At 38.2% G+C, this 17,306-nt stretch overlaps 1 protein-coding gene across 1 annotated transcript in view; it reads right to left on the bottom strand.

The window, feature by feature from the left end:
- IGF2BP3 (insulin like growth factor 2 mRNA binding protein 3) overlaps positions 1-17,306 on the bottom strand; it is a 111,961-nt gene that overhangs the window by 93,178 nt on the left and 1,477 nt on the right. The window contains exons 2-3 of the mRNA XM_017731188.1: positions 6,731-6,744; positions 1,143-1,149 (exon numbers count right to left, since the gene is read on the bottom strand). Of these exons, the coding sequence (XP_017586677.1) occupies positions 1,143-1,149; positions 6,731-6,744 (21 nt within the window). The remainder of the gene's footprint in view (positions 1-1,142; positions 1,150-6,730; positions 6,745-17,306) is intronic.

The raw sequence follows: 17,306 nt of genomic DNA, 5'->3' as shown, positions 1-17,306 counted from the left end.
CTTATTGTTTACTGTGCAGCTAGCAAAATAAAAACAGGCAAGAAAAAACCCACACAAAAGCTACCCCCACACAGAGTTCATTAGTTTCTCCCCCTCGGGTTGCTTCAAGTAGCTGATGCTTGGGCACAACAGAGTGAATCAGTGTTTTTAATGCTCTTCTAGAGGGAAGAAAGGAAAAAAGAAGCCAAGTTTACAGGATAAAATAAATAATGCTTAACTCTCAATTCAGATCAGTGTGGCTGGGAGGAAAAGCACTAGTTTCTAGTTACAGGGCAAGGGAGGGGGAGTTCTCATTATTTTCTTTGCAGTAAATGTAGGTAATGACGCAGACTGAGCCACTGGAGTGGCTTTTCCTGCAAGAGGTGCTGCAGTCTCTGCCTGCCCCCCTCTTCACACTGAAATATCATGGGTTTAAGCAACCTTTTCACTCAAAGTTGTTCATATTTGATTCCTGAAAGTATCTAACAAACAGCAGTAAGTCCATTCTAAGGCATCTTTTTATAGAAAATTTTAGATGCATATACATTCGTGCAATTATATCTCTCAATATGCTTTTCCCTAACAAGTACTTCTGATAAATACAAAACCAAAGGGTCACACTTCCTGCCTAATGAATGAAGGCATTCTGAATTTCTTTCTAAAACAAACTCAGGTTCAGTTAACTGACAAACAGAGGTGTTTATATCACTTATATTAAAAGATATTTAATTTCTAGCATATATTACAAGGCACACTGATGACACAGTTACTATATTTTATCCAATCAGGCCTTTAGCTTGTGAAACAGACAGTTCATCTTGAACTTACCTAGCAGAAGAAAGGAGAAGGGTTTCAAATACTGACTTGTTAAGAAACATCACCACTTTTTATTTCTACACACTGATCTGGTCAGCACAATACTTGAAGAGGAAATGTTATTGCTCCAATTTCAGACCCAATTCAGCAATTCAAGCAGACAAAGCTTGGCTAAGCCACAGGCAAAGTGCAGCAATACTTCTCTTTGTGTTGACTCATTTAATCCCAGACCCAGATTTAAAAGCAGTCTGTACTACCACTCAGAATAAGGATTTTCCATAAAATTTAGGCAAAAAAAAAATTTCTCAAAGCTTATGCAAGACATAATAGTTGGCTCCTAACTACACTTTTCCCCTTTCATCTTGCACATACAACCCACCAAAGCAGCCGCTTTGGAGAGGTGCATTATCTCAGCATTCAGAATGAAAATATGACTCTTGGATTACCTCACAACTCCCTCTGTGCTGATGATCAAATTTCCTACCACTGCCTGCACACCATGGGATTTGTTTACTACCTCTCCCCAGGACGAGCAGTCAGAAAGCCGAGCCAGCACAGCCACGCAGCTCCACACCCCAAAGCCACCAGCCCAACCAGTGGGCACCGGGCTGTGCTCTCCTTGCAGGAGTAACCTGAACACTCTGAAAGGATCTGCACCTTTGTGAATGGACTGATAGCTCAAGAAGCACAGCCAGAAATTGATGTTGGCACATCCAAGTCACATCATGCGAAATAGGCAAATCAAGCAGTGTAAGCCCAGCTTACACTGGTAGTTCTCATGTTTATGTGGATAACCTGGATAGTAGGCTCTCACCCGTTACCATTTGCGTCAGGATTTTAGCCCAACAATTCCTCACATCACTAATTAGACTAAAAGCTTATATTCATTATTTTTAAATTCCCTTGAGTGGAACATAAAGGCATTTAAAAAAAAAATTCTGAAGATTCTGCCATTACTATATTAATGCTGAATTTCTCATTTAAAAAAACCATTCGTTTTTCAGGTGTTGTTAATGAGAGAAGGCTGTTAAGATTTTTTTTTTAAATAAAGAATTAAACACTGCTTTAAATCTAATGGGAAGTTTTAGCATCCTTTAGAATAATGGGCCCACCTTTGTGGCTTGTGACACTTATGGTTGGGTTGATTTTGAGATTGGTTCCTCCCCCTCCATTTGGGGTAGGGTGGGGGTGTATATGTGTTTTTCCTAAATGCCACATTTTATCTACCCCTCTTCCTCTGAGCAGAGGTCTCTATTCCTTAAACAACTGTGCTATGCAGCTGATTTTGTTGACCAAACTTTTTCAAGCTACAGTCACTTGCCATTTATTCTCTCACCACACCACTAACTTGCAACTAACTGGGATGTGGATAAAAGTGAAAATACCCCTGAGGTGCATGAAAGACTGTAAATAAACACTTTTAAAAGCAAAAATACTTCTAAGCATACAAAAAAAATTTGTTTACTTAGTATCCTTAATGGGACACAGTACTCAGCTTTTATCTTTCTTCTCCCCACCCTTCATTTTCTTCAGCCACCAAAATAGCCAAAGGCTTCTTCTCTCCCATCACCTGTTTTCCTAGTGCCCACAGGGCCTGCTACTTGAAGCAGTCACTATTTTCCATTACAAACTAGCTATGAAAATCTACATCAGCTGTAAGAAGAAGCCACAGACTGAAACTTTCATAGGGTGGCCCTGCAGTATGTGGCCATGTTAGGGGCTGGGGAGAAGTAGATTATTAAAAAAAAAAAAATTCTTTTCTCCTTTTTTCCCCCCTAATTTCCAATGAATTCAGCTCCCTTTAAAGAGTCCAAGGAGCAAAAACGAATGGTGAAGGATACTTCAGAGTCACTTCTGAAGCAAAAAAAGTGCAATAATTAAAAAGCCAACAAGATACTTCGTTCTAAGCAGCTGCTGTATACAGCCTCACAGTGTTTTTATTTTGCATGTCTTCCCTACTACCGTCTCTTACTCGGAAGGAGTTTGCCAACCAGTCAGAAACCCAATGGAAATAAGTGACATAGATATCATGTACTATGTAAAATTTTGGCAACTTTTTTTTGGTATGGGAGGTATGGCACCAGATTAGATCTCATCTAACAATAACTCAGTGATTCACCCTTCTCAGACTGAAATATCTAAATAAAATTAGCAGCACTCATAGACGAATTCGGTAGCCACCATGCTGCTGAGACCAACTGCTCAACCACGAGCCCGTGTGTGCAGAGAACATCGGAAATGCTTTCCAGATTCCTTACACCACAGTGATAGACAGGGACTCCAACCTATTTTGGTCTCTTTCAGGTCGCACTTAAGTGAAACTACAGTTGTTCATTCTCAATTTGAGTCCACAGTACGCTCCAGATTAAACAAATTCAGTTCTGGTTGCAGGGGGAGGACTGGAGGGGAAACAAAATAGCAAGAGTTGCTCCTCCTGTACACTTATAGCATTTAATTGCAAGACCTCTGTTACACAGTCTCAGCATTTGCTCGATTTTTTTTTTTTTTTTGCTATCAAATATCGGATTTAAAAGTTCAGGTTGAGAACAAGCTACTTCAGAACTTAAACTGAGTGTGGCATTAGGGTAGTTCAGGGACTCGTCCCACTTCACCACCACCTTGCTGTTTCACACCACACATGCAATTTTTAAAGAAAAGCCTGTTTGCTGCCTCTCTCAGGCTGCTTTACAAAAACTGACACAAATTAGTGTCCAATTCCTAAAAGGATCTCAATAAACAAAGATTACTGTGGGGTCTAGGAAAGGGAAACACAAACACTCGTGCTGCTGAAAACACCATCTAATTTCAAAAAGCTTATATGCTGTAACTAGAACAACTGAAATATCTTCTTAGTCTGGTTTTAAGTGTATGTGTAAACTTCAGCTACCATACTGGCTCCCTGACATTTTCGAGTCTCTTCCACGATATAAAAAGATATCAACAACGGCAAACTACTTCATTTAGGCAATTGTCTATAAAATAATACCTAAAAATATGAATAATAGTCCTAGTGCTTAAAAGAACAAAACAAACTAAAAGTGAAATTAACAAATGCACAGAGTAAATCAACACTTTCAAATGTACAGCCACAGGTTTCAGGATCTTTCCAGAGTTTAGAGCCACTCCAAGAATTGAGTGTGTGTGTGCACATACACGCATGGCTTTTGCTCTGTGTCCACACTGACTGAAACTTCCATTTTTATTATTGTTTTTCAAAAATACGTATATTAATCAACCCTGCAAGAGGACAGCTGACATGATAATTGAGCATTTGAAAGAGACTATGCTCATCATCTGACGTTCCAGCAAAGCCTAACAATGACTTGCAGTTAATTTGCTCACACGACAAAATTCTTTTTTTTTAATTAAAAAAAATGTCTACCTTTCAATCTCAAGATTGAAATCAAGAAAAAATTTTAAAGTACTGGAAAGACAAATAGTTTCTTTTAAATCTTCTAGACCACACTAACAGGAAAAAAGTAGAATACTCCACCAGCTTTACAGCAGAAATGTCAAGTTTACTGTACATTTCCTGTTATCTTTAAAATAAATATGTTCTTCTGTCTCAATAGCTTCAGTGTAATAAGCCTTATTAACACAACCTTAGAACAAACTTTCAAAGTATAAATTGATGCACACTGTAGCCAAGACTGCACAGATACCAATGCTCGCTTTGATGCTCTAGTCATTATTTCACTAGTACACTTTGTTGAACTGATGGAATACCAGCAAGAAGAGCACTCAAGTGCTGGCCCTTACTAATGGCAATTCCACGTGGCCTTAAACTGATTAAGTGACCTAAATCAGATGAGATACAGCACCTTCACCAGAGGAGTGCTAGAATGCATGGGGTTTGCACTACCAGCACCAAATAGCTTCCCTTCCTTTCTCTTGCCCTGTCAAAACCCAAAAGTCATCAAAACTGACCACTCTGCTGTTTGACTTGTAATTTTTATGCTGAATGTCAATAGATGCAGAAATTTCTTTCTTAAATGCCATCGCTTCTCCTATAATCCTGTTACTTGCAAAGAGAAAAAAATTTGGTGTATGGTTTTCAAACATTATTTTCACTTTTTTTAGTAATTTTCTCTGAAGAATTCTCCTCCAAAAGTTTAATCCTATTCAATTACACAAAAATTTTGTGGTGAGAACAGCAACAAATGATATTATTTCATAGCTGTACTTTCAGAAAAATGTTACATCTTATTTAGAAGACCTGCACATTGTCCCCTCCAAAACTTTTATACCCTTGAAATATAGAATGCACCATCCTTCAGCTGGTGCATAGAACTAAAGAGACACACCTTGCACACACACCCAATATTTTTAACATAAAGGTGTGATCTAAAGACTGGTTACCAAAAAAAAAAAAAAATTAGCTTTTTAGTTGACATGTTTTAAGAAGTTACTTTTATACAGTAATAACAACCATAGAGATTTTTCTTTTTTTCCTTTTTTTTCCTTTTTTTTTTTTAAGCAATAAGTTTGGTCAGGGTAAGTATATCTACACTAGTAAATCCCCATGCACAATAAATAATTTGCACTGCCATAGTTAAAGCATCACAGATTGTGTGCAACGAGTCCTTTGCAATATTTTATATTTACTTAATACAAATGCTGTTAATTATATCTTGCATTAAACTTCATTTTTAAGAATTACCAAAACAATCTTCTGTGCTTTTGTCATAGCAGCTTTGATTAGTGCACACGGGCTTACATAGTATAATATATGAAAGCAATCCCTGAGCTTTCATACCAGGGCTTGATTAAAGCCTTAGAGTATCATTTCATTCTGTTCAACTGGAAAAGTCAACAACTAAAATTCAATTGTTCACTGACTTTAAATTATGCAACATTTCAATCTACAATTTCTTTCAAAGGCAAGTTATGCTGAAAAATTGCTTGTGTATAAGAGGTGTAATTGTATTTTCTTTAGTAACCTTTACAGTAAATATATTATAATCTCCTCCATGTTAGTAATACTATTAAAAAATCTGCCCTGACTTTAAGGAGTGGTATATAGAGCAATTATAGGATAAATACTATCACCTTTTAAATAATTTCATTATTTTTAATTTCTTTTTCACAGAAAACAGAATATAGCACGTTTTGAGGATGAATATCACAGATAGCACTGATTTTTTCACTGTCATTGTAGATTTGAATACACTGCCATGACCAGAGAACAAAAAATAGTTTACATTTCTGCACTGGAAAGTGCACTCTTTACATAGCATTTAACATTGACATTATTTTAGTTCACTTCATATTAAACTAAGCAAAATTATAATTTTGGATTAGTTACTTTTAAAGCAGAGAAAAGCATATGTCATGCCACAGCTAACCAGTTAAATCATAAGTATAATTTATAAGTGAATCATCATTAACATCAAGATTATTTGCATTTAATAAGTTGCAGTTTTCAAAGACATGGCATTTTGCTGGGTATTTAAATCAAGATTATGAACAAAGTTCATATGAATGAAGATGATAATTTTGACCACATTTAATAAATTATTTAGCAGATAATTAGTTTGAATTTAGTTTGTATACAGATGTGCAAGCTTGTTATCACACCAAGAAAGTAATTACTATCTTATTTTTACAGTCACATGGTATTGATTTATAAACAGAGATACCTAAATTAGGTGGTACTTGCCCCCACTAATAGATCAAGTTGCTTTTACCTGAGAGCACCATTTAGTATAGTTTAAATATGCCTTTCAAAGCTTCTAAATTCAGCCATTCCACCTGCATATAGATATACCAAACAACTGAGGATTTAAAAACATTTTTTTAAAGAGCTGGAGAAAGTTAAAATAGCAAATTAAAAAAATGAAAAGGCGTAAGGAAGACTGTGGTGCTGTAAGACATTTAACCACAGACATAAGTCATCCTTCTTCAGGGGTTACTAACCACTTTTTGCTAACACTACTGCTTTTCTGTCTTCTTTACTCCCCACGATCATCCCCCAAAAATTCAGTTTATTTCAAACCATGCTGGCACCAGCTTCATGTCTAGTACTGGACTAGGCAATGAGACACGACTACCAGTAACAGCCAGAACTGAAGCTACCAAAAGCCTCAAAACAAAGCCATCACTCCCTCCCTCTCCTCCCCCAAACCTCAAAGACATGCTTTAATGCTTCACAACCACATACATGTTATCCACAGAGTGCAAGGGAAGTTCACAGAGATGAATGTTAGAGGGAAAAGAGGTCAGGACGCCTGCTCAGCCCCCCAAACCAGGCCAAGCTCTCCCTCATCTTGTCCCAGTCTCAACAGGTAGGTGATGCACCACAGCCACCTCCAGAAAACTATCACTGCTCAAATGCCATTTCTTCCTCTGGAATTTGCAGGCTTTCCTCATGGTAAAACATGACTAAGTTTTGGACAGACTTTTCCATGCTTTGCCTTTTTTTTTTTTTTCCTTTTTCTGCCCTTTTCCCCCAAAGGTACCATCCAAAGTGATACATCCAGTGACAAGTGAGAACTATGTCAAAGAAAAGCTTTCTGAAATACAAAAATCACATGTGATTTCAACCAGCAGTCTCCAGCTAAAAAAGTTAAGATTAGCTTCAACTTCCATTTGAACCATTTTTTGAAGTGCTCCAGCGCAAAATGCAACACCGTTACACAGCGGGAGACTGACGTAACCACACGTGTGGTGCTGGATCTGAGCATGCATTCAGAAGTAGCATTTTCATGTTAAGAGGCTGAACTTAGCCTGTGCAAAACCAGTAACAGTCATACTGGGTGGACTGTGTGCATCAGGTGACGTGAGCCCAAGGGCCAGGAAGAAAAGCAATGTACATAAGCTTATTACTTGCCACAGAGGCAGGCAAAACCCAACCGCGGCTAGTGAATGCAATTCTGTGATTTTAGTGAAGCTAGTCAAACACAAATGTAGAGCAATCTTTATAATTTCAAAATTTTAAACTTAGTTAATGACAGGTCTTCAAACTGTTTTCCCAAGACTACTTTCAAGAAAAAAAATGGGTTGCTTAAACTACAAATAAGTTAAACACACACTACATACCTAAAAACATAATTCTGCTTGTGCTTTGAGTTCAACTGAACAACTGCCATAAAGCCCAGTTGTACAAAGGGTGTGTACGCCACTTTTATCTAAAGCTTACCATTCTACGTTAAATGCAGAATTTGGGACATATTTACATGCCAGCAACCACTTCTTGTTTAAAAGTTGCCAGAGTAAAAGAAGGGGTAGAAATTACATTACTTATAAAAATTCTCTCTCATGTGCATAACAGGAAAAAAAATGAAAACTTCTAAATAGAGGCATATAATTCACTCTAAAAAAATATAATAAGCAGCAACCCAGAGCAAGGCATCAAATAGAACAGGAACTCGCCATCTGCTATTAGGACTCAGACCATCACTGAGAAAAAAACCTTAGAATTTAATAAATAAAGGATCCTCTGCTTTTTGACTATTACAACAATGTGGGGTGTTTGGTTGTTTTGGGGTGGATTTTTTTTTTTTAAGTATTTTAGCAGAATAAGCATTCTGATGCATCTTCAAATGAACTAGTATTAGCAATACAAGAAAAATCTTACACCACTCCTACTGAGTTCCAGAATTAAACTCTGAAAAGAAATTTAATGATGAGTACACAGTATTTTAAAAAAACCCCAACAATAAGAGCTGTCCATTTCTCATTTATTTCTCATCCTATGTTGAAAATTTCTGTGCAGGTGGAAAATTCATACAATCAGGTAGCAAACAAGTACTGAGATACTGCAGCACTACTTTTGGGTCAATAGTAGTGCCTCCTGATTAGCAATGGCAGTTTTTAACATTTTTGGTTAGCATAACAACAAGTTATACTGCTGCCCACCACCACCACCTAGAACTCACTTAAATAATCTAGCTTCTATTAACACAAACCTCACCGCGTGAGAGCTCTTGCTGCTGATCAGCCCCAGCACCCACTGTCATCAATACCACTAAGAGACACTTAGCATTGAATCCCTCTTGCTCGGCCCTGGTAAATAGCTCCCTCTGTACACCAGAGCACTGGTTTTCCATGAAGGAAGAGTGGTTCATTCAGGAATCCCGTTGCCTTGGTAGGAAAGACCCTTGTGCGCTCTACAGCACGGAAGTATATAACTCTAACAAACTGGTACCTCAGTGGTGAGGGGAGCCTGTGCAAGCTGGTGTATTAGCAAAGTCATCTGAAAAATTATTTCTAAATTAGCAGCAACAGTCCAAGACAGACAAGTTATTTTCCCTAGCCATTACCTGCATTAGTTTGCCACCAAGCCTTCACCAGAAAATGATTTAAAGCACGCGTATCAGAATTCATATTAAAAAAGATAAGGTTTACGTTATAAATATAATCTATTGTCATGGATTAAACTACTACCAAAATTCCTCTAGCACCCCACAGATTGTATTTGTCAAGCACTATTTTAAAGAGACTTTTTTGAAATTTTTACTCTAGCTGTAGGAGGAAAAATTGAACTATTCTTCCATGATAACCATGAAACCACCATCACAAAGAATTTCCCCGACGTGTATAAACTAAATAACCCAGTCTATCACCAAAAATAAATTTCTGGATAATCTGTTCTGTAATTGTTTTAAAATCACTGTTTAAAAAGGAAAAACAACCAAAGAAACAACTGGTGTCTTTTGCCTTCGCTAGATACAGGCATTCTCCCTATCAAAGCTAGAGATGCTTTGCCAACTCTGCTTCCCAAGAGTCTCCCTGCAGCACACCCAGGATTCAGGATTCCCTTTAACGGGAGGGAGGAAGGGGCAGAGAGTGTGCCGGATCAGGCCCTAGGATGAAAGCTGTGTGGAGCACCTGCACAGCAAAACTCACCCGAGGCAGGGATTTGCCCACCCCCTCCCTTCTCACAGCCAGCCCTCCCGCCCTGATTATTCCCAGAAAATTAGAGCCCCACCTTGATCAATGCATGACAGATATTTAATGAATAATTCCAAATCCAAGCTCAGCAAGCTTTTTACTCCATCTCTGACTGCTCTTTAACATGAAATATCAGGAAAATAAGTAACTGCAAACCCAACTAATAACTTAAGCTTATTAATTTTTTCCAACAGAAATTTTTGTTCATACACGCTAGAGTTCCCTTTATCGGGAATTCTGATTTCTGCACTACAATTTTTAAGGCTCCATTAGGGTGAAGTGAGCTCCATTTTTGAGGGAAAACCTATAGAACCTGTACATTTAACATTTAAAAATAAAAAACAATTTACTCAAACAATAAAGTACTGGTATTTTCAAAGAGGAAAAATGTATTGGATACATGGTGTAGACTACGTATTTTAAAATAACATTCCTAAAGTTCAGCTGAGCATGAAAGTTAATCTTTCAAAAGTGAACATTCAGCTCCAGTTGTGTTCAAGGGTACTGGTACTGGAAAAAAAAAAAACAAAAACCAAAACCAAACAAAAAACCTCCCAACCTTACTATTTTTATAAATTCTCCAGATATTTTTAGCTGGTCCTTTCTTGAACTGCAAATTATTTTATGGTAATACAATCTTTTAAAATGCATATGTGGATATATATACACACACAAGAGACACACATATACATACACATTCTCTTTGAAACTACTGACTGGTGAGAAATACTGCAGAGGCTACAGTCACAAAATAATCAAGACACCAAAACATTTAAAATGGAGTAAAGCCCTTCCCAGCTGAAGATCTTCTATTTCAAGACAGTTTCATTTCTGTCCATACCCAAGAAGAGTCAGATCCCCTCTTTGACTATCTGTGCTCTTATCCAAATTTTAACTTAATTAAAAGCACAGAACACCTCATTTTGCACATTAGTGGCAGTTTTCCATTCACTCAGTTTTGCAAAAGGGCAGTTTGAGTGGATGCTGATTCCACTGCACCATGAAGAGGCAGGCTATAGGGGAAGTACATGGCTGCTAAGGCTATGTTGAACAAGATCCCCTCTTTGACTATCTGTGCTCTTATCCAAATTTTAACTTAATTAAAAGCACAGAACACCTCATTTTGCACATTAGTGGCAGTTTTCCATTCACTCAGTTTTGCAAAAGGGCAGTTTGAGTGGATGCTGATTCCACTGCACCATGAAGAGGCAGGCTATAGGGGAAGCACATGGCTGCTAAGGCTATGTTGAACAGGAGACCTTTAATTCCACAGGTTCCTCTTGTGCCAGCTGTCATAATAATACAAGCCAGCAAAATAACAATTAATATTATAATTTTTCATTTTGAAATCTCAATGAATTTGCAGAAAAAAAATGGAAAACCACCTTTTTTCGCACTATTCTTTTACTGCCATTACACATACAGTATTTTAAGGTTTACTAGGGTCAATATTAGGATAATGCACTTCATTTGCTAAGTATCCCACTACATATATCAAGATCTTCTTCTCCGTTAAATATACGCATCCTTGAAAACACACTCACAAACCAACACTGCAGATCTGGAAAGAAGCAAAACCAGGAGGTAATAACAAAATTACAATTTTTTGATACTTACCACAAACACACAGGAGCACTTGCTCCCACACAGAAATTTTCAAAGCCAAATTACATATTCCAGTTGATGACAAGGAACAACTGTCACTGAAGTATCCAGATGGATAGACATGCCCAGAAAGGCTGGGTAGCACCAGTAAGCACTGGGCTAACTTATCTCCCCAGCACACCCCAAATACAGACAGCCAGGGAGATTTTTGACTGGCGCATTCAAGATATTTTCCTCATTTGGACAGCAGCGGTAACACTCACCCAGCAAAGATGCAGGGTGAAAAGGCATGCAAGTGCCTATACTTGACATGCCCAGGAAAAAAAAAGAAAAGGAAAAAGTATGGAAGCCTCAGACTAAAACTATAAAATAATGCTCAAGTATTTCTGATTACATCAAGTTTCTAGACATAGTAAGGGAAAGTTACGGTTTTATCTTAGTTTTCAAAAGTAATTAGCATATAACTTTACATAATTCTATATTCTGCATCATTAGAGATGGAGAATGGAGTGATGCGGAGATAGACATTTTGTATATGAAAATAAAAGTGCATTAAAAGAGAATCATCTTGAAGCACTCTGGAACCACATAAAGCACCTTGATATTGCTAAATGTATCAAACCTATCCAAACTTTCTAAACCATCCGCCTTTATAGATAAAACATGAAGTTATCATCCATATTTAGTTTTTAGAGCATTCCATTTTTGCACATGTTCTCTATCCATTTACTGATTCTGAATAATCCAATTCCAAGAATAAATTTTACTCTTAATTTACAAGGAAAAAGGTCCTACTTCAATACTGCCCTGTGCCTATCTCACTGGGCTCATGTAAGGATGAAATCACCAGAAGAAAGTGTCTTCAGCTGTGGTCCATGCCACTATATATTTTTTACCAAAATCCCAGGATGATAAAATGCTAAGAGATAAGGTGACATTAAGAAGAGGAACAGGTTTAAGGAGTGAAGAATCTTTTTTGTGAGGCTCCTAGAAGGACTAGCCCTGTCCATGGCTAAGTATTAGGTGTATTTTAATGCTGTCTGGGTCACTCTCTCAGAGGCATTATGGGAAGCAACACATTTTCTGTTAGGTAGGTAAATCTTGGGCCATTTAAGAATTTTTCAGGTCAAAACCAAGCATTTGAAGTCCACCCAGTAGCTAGCCAGAAGCCATAAAAGGACTCCAGCGCTGTAGAGTCCTATGCTCTGCACTTAAAAGAGCGACTGAAATGAACACAGCCCCATTTTACAAAAATACCACCTTCAAGGTCTCAAAAATGTGGAAAATGTTATTACCCCATGCTTGAAGGGGGAAAAAGGGAGAAATTTTTAAAAAAATCTTAAACATTTCCTGATCATATTTTTATTACCCTTGAATTACACTTCCAAAATGTTATTTTTTTCCACCCCTTTAAAATTTACCATATCTATGCACAATTTAAACTCCACTACAAGTATATTTCTCAGGGTACCTTCTGTAAAGGGGAGTTAGCAAAATGAGAACAGGACCAACCTTTCAGGACACACATTTACAGCTGTGTTTCATGTGTTCCAGCTGATTTTTAAAAACTGCAGCAAGGGATTTGATTTTTTTAAATTAATGATCAAACAGTATGAGGAGCTATAAAAATTAAATTCCCCACAACGTAACAGTTAATATGGTTGGTGAAGATTAGCTGGTTTTGCCATAATGACTCATTGTCTGTATAGGAATAGTCACAACTGGTGTTTCCATTCTTAATTGTAAAATTTCAAGGATTAAAACAAAAAAAAAAATCTTCTGTTCACATCTGCAAAAACAAATGTGGAAACAGAATAAAAACTTTAAATCACTATGTGAAGTTTTGGCCCTTCACTCTCAAAAACATTCCAAGTTTTCACACAGAAAAGAGAACAATACAGTTAAGAAATGGCATATTTTCTAACACGTCTTCTTACTTTGAGCATATTTCTACCTACTTGATATTTACAGAAGCAAAGCTAAAAATCAATGCCACTAATATAGTTTTTTATTAATAACTGTGACCATTTCAACCACCATAAATACTTTAGCCTCACAAAACCATTTCCCACCGTCTTGTGCACACTAGACACAAACCCTCATTATACTGAAAATTAGCAACACAATCCAATTGCCATCTAATGGTCACCCGTGGAACAGAGGTGGCTGCATGAGGGGGACTTGGGGCCTGCTTTCCTCAAACCAACCTTCAGACACCTCAGCATCAGAGGTGAAGCCCAGCTGGCAGGCCATTGCTCTCCCTATAGGGCAGCATGACCTACAGGGTGCACCTTCGCTACCCACGTCTCCTGCTCCCTTCCCAAACAAATCCCCCAGAAGAGACACAGTGAATTTATTTTTTCAACAAAGAGCCCTCGAGGTGGGGAAAAAAATAATTAACCTTCCAATTGGAAAAATACCTCATCATTACCACAACTGAGGTATTTGTGAGCATTTTAGGTACCTGAGGGCCCCAGGAGCAGGTAGCGTGGATCAGGTCTGGGTGGGAAGCCCACCTGGACATGGAAGCTGGGCCGGGAGGCTGCACCAGGCACATCCCCAGGTGCCCAGAGTTAGCGCCTGCCCTCCCCCCACATTGCGCACAAGTGACATCAGGGCCATTTGAATAATCAGATTGCAGCCTACATCGCCTTGTGAGATACCAGCTGCTCTTGGATTGCGGCGAGGTAGTACCCAAAGCCTCGCACCGCAAGTTCCACGTACGCCATGGGCAGCCACCATCCTCTTCCCGCACCGCCCCTTCATGAGGGGAAAACTCATCTAAGTAGTGGATGTGACTAACGGTGCCCTGCCTTCCCTCGCAGAGCGTGACTTGCAGTCAAAATCACTTCACTACGATGCCTCCTCTAACTTTTGCATAAAGAGACCTAAACCCTCAAATATTGCAACAGCCTTCTTCCACACCAAGGGGTCTGAATGCAGAAATGCTGCATTCCTTTGGCATTCCCTTGAGATTTCAGTAGTAAGTCAGGAATCTACTCCTGAGCTTATTAAATACTTCACACCTCCCCCAAAATAATTCCCCACCCTTCCATCAAGGAAACCTTGACCAGGCCTCTTTTTTCAACCACAGCGTAACCCCTTGTCTGTTTTTCAGATGCTTCCAGGGAAGTGGGAGGGAGAAAGCCACACACAGGCTCTCTCCTTACTTCCTTCCACAGCAGGTAGGAAGGCAATTTTGCAAACCTGGGTGTGCCCACTTCAAATCAGAAGATCCAGCAAGGACTGGAATGCAGTGACTACTGGGCCCAAGAATTTCGCCCTGAATAACAAGCCAGGCACATTCCATGTCTTCTAGATTCAGCTCAACTTTATGGCAACCCTAGCTGACACCACCTCTTGACCTTCCTTTATGTGACAAGGATATGGATTACCAAACCCTTACCCTTTCCTCCTGTGCACCTCAGCTGTCTCTGGAGAAGGATACCCACAAACTACCTTCGTGGGTGATAATGTACACACTGGTTAAAAAAAAAAATAAATAAAACAACAGAAACCCCCCTGAAAATGATGTTTAAGGAGGCTGTGAGGAGGGGAACCAGGAGCCTCCATGAAGCAGCCTCACAGCAGCAGAGGTCAATACAATGTATTGAGTAATTTCGTCGCACTACAAAACAACTTTTGCTCTTATGAAGTAATCATTTAACCAAACTATTAATCGCACACTCATGCTGAAAGACAGACTTGACACATCCACTTTTTTTTTTAAATGGCGTCACTTCTCTAGCCGTATCTCGAACGCTGGAGTGCACAGGGCTCTCTGGAAAGCGCTCCCCGGCCTTACAGCATGCAAACACACTGGGTGGGCCAGGCCAGCAACACCCCCCACCACACCCCAGCTGCTTCTACACCTTTCGCTCGTGCAAAAAGATACAAAGGCTTCAAATAAGTTACTTCGAAACCACCTTAACCACTTTCGCCAACAATACTCAACATTTGAAAACTGTGCTTTTACATGTAATTAACAACTCTAAATATGAGCCCAGTAAGCAGTGTTTAGAAATACAAGGAAAAAAAAAAACCTCAAACTTTTTGACACCCTTGCCCCCCCCCCACAAAAAAAAAAATTAGACCTCTATAAAAGGAACAAGAGAGTCACTTTTACATATGGAGGTCACTGAATGAATTTTAAGTGGCTCTCTATATTAGATTTCGGGAGAGGGGGAGCAGAAACAAAGGGGAAGGAAGTACAGTTATGAGAAATACAATTTAATTTTCTGTTAAACAGCAGTATAAATCTGAGCTATATCTAATACATTCCAACATGATAATGCACGATGAAACAGTATTTTAACAAATGAGGGCTTTGGGAGAAGCAATACGTGTATGCTGATACAATTACATTTGCAGTTTTTTCAATATGCCTATATGTAGGCAACACATGCCTAGAAAAGTGCCTTAAGTTCAGAGCAGAATTCTTTTCAACAAGTTACAGGCAGATAAACGTTTCTGATAATTGTTAATTCACAGACAAATAGGACACAGTACCTAGTACAAAGAATGGACTTTTACACCATTTCAGCTGACAGCTGAAAGAGCAGAAAAACACTTTTAAACACATTAAACAATGATTAAAAAAAAAAAAGGTTGGGGAAGCACCAGTGATTCTAAATTTACCTTTATGACTGTAATGAATTTCTTTTCAAAAGCACAAACAGATTGCTCTTTGTGCAAGCTTAACATTAATAAGCATGACAGTAAATTTATTTATTAGACTGATAGGAAATTATCAATTTTTATATGTCCCATGGAATTTTCTTCTTAAATCTAAAAGTATATTCCATCTACAACAGTATTTTTCAATCTACAACAGTACAAAATATCTGAAATGTAGACTGCTGTAATTCAAAACTATATACATAGCATATTAAAGGAGAAAGAGCACATACACCACATTAATTTTCAATGAAAAGTATCGCATAAATATAACTATAAAGATTCACATGCAATTAATTTGTCCAGAGAGGGATTCCCCTTTCCCTTAACTAGAACAAAAATCCTCCATACTTTCTCAAGTGAAGCTTTCCTCTAACACTAAACAGATGATCAAACTTCTAATTCTCAAAATACCATGATACAATGTCCATCGAGACAGATAAACCATTTTTTCCAAACAACTATCTCAAAAAGACTGCAATTTTCAAAATAATCCTGAAATAGTAGAAGCCCTTTTAATAAAGTTGCACAGACAGACATACTTCCCAGATTGAATAATGGAGTACAGGAAAAAGCACGTGGAAAGTTTGATCTATTTTTTTTTTTTTTTACTCTCTAGTGCATGCCAGGTTTTCTATCGTATAAATATTTGTGAAAGAAGGAGTCTGAATTGCTATAGGCAGCATAAAAATACTACTGCTTTATTCCAAATATTGCTTCTTTACATGAGGCCCGACAAAATTACTGCCTTGCAAAAATTAACTGTGTGTTTAGAAATTAAGGATGCATAAATCCTATCCTTACTGGGAAGGAGTCCTTCTCCTGCTGCTTCTATAGACCAGCTCAAAATAGCGATGATAAAATCCTCTCAAATACAGATGAGACTTCTACTATGTGCCTGTAAAATGCTGCAGACTCCAACATGGCAGGATCAAAAAAATATATCCACCAGTATATTTACAAGGTGCTTTTTGTTGCTGAGGCAGAGCTCACGTGCTTGCCCGTTATACAGTGCACAACACCACATTTTATTTCCTGCTAGCACACAGGTTTTAACTCTTCTCACAGAACTTTAAATTTAAAAATCTACACAATCATTTGCCATCAGACCATAATAATTTGCTTCTTCCATAGGAAGGTGCCTTTTTTTTTTTTTAATAATAAATTAAATAGTACCACTGCTGCCTGGCCAAGACACTACATTAGAAATACATGGGGTGATTCTAGAAAACCTCTCAGACAGCACTGAGTGCATGCCTGTGGGTTTAAGAAAGCGGTCCATTTATCTACAGGGAAGAGAAACACAAACCTAAGCATTTTTCAAATTGCTTCTCACT

The sequence above is a fragment of the Corvus brachyrhynchos genome, unplaced genomic scaffold (genome assembly GCF_000691975.1).
Source record: "Corvus brachyrhynchos isolate BGI_N302 unplaced genomic scaffold, ASM69197v1 scaffold84, whole genome shotgun sequence".
Classification (NCBI taxonomy): Eukaryota; Metazoa; Chordata; class Aves; order Passeriformes; family Corvidae; genus Corvus; species Corvus brachyrhynchos.
This window is presented reverse-complemented; position numbering and strand designations above follow the sequence as displayed.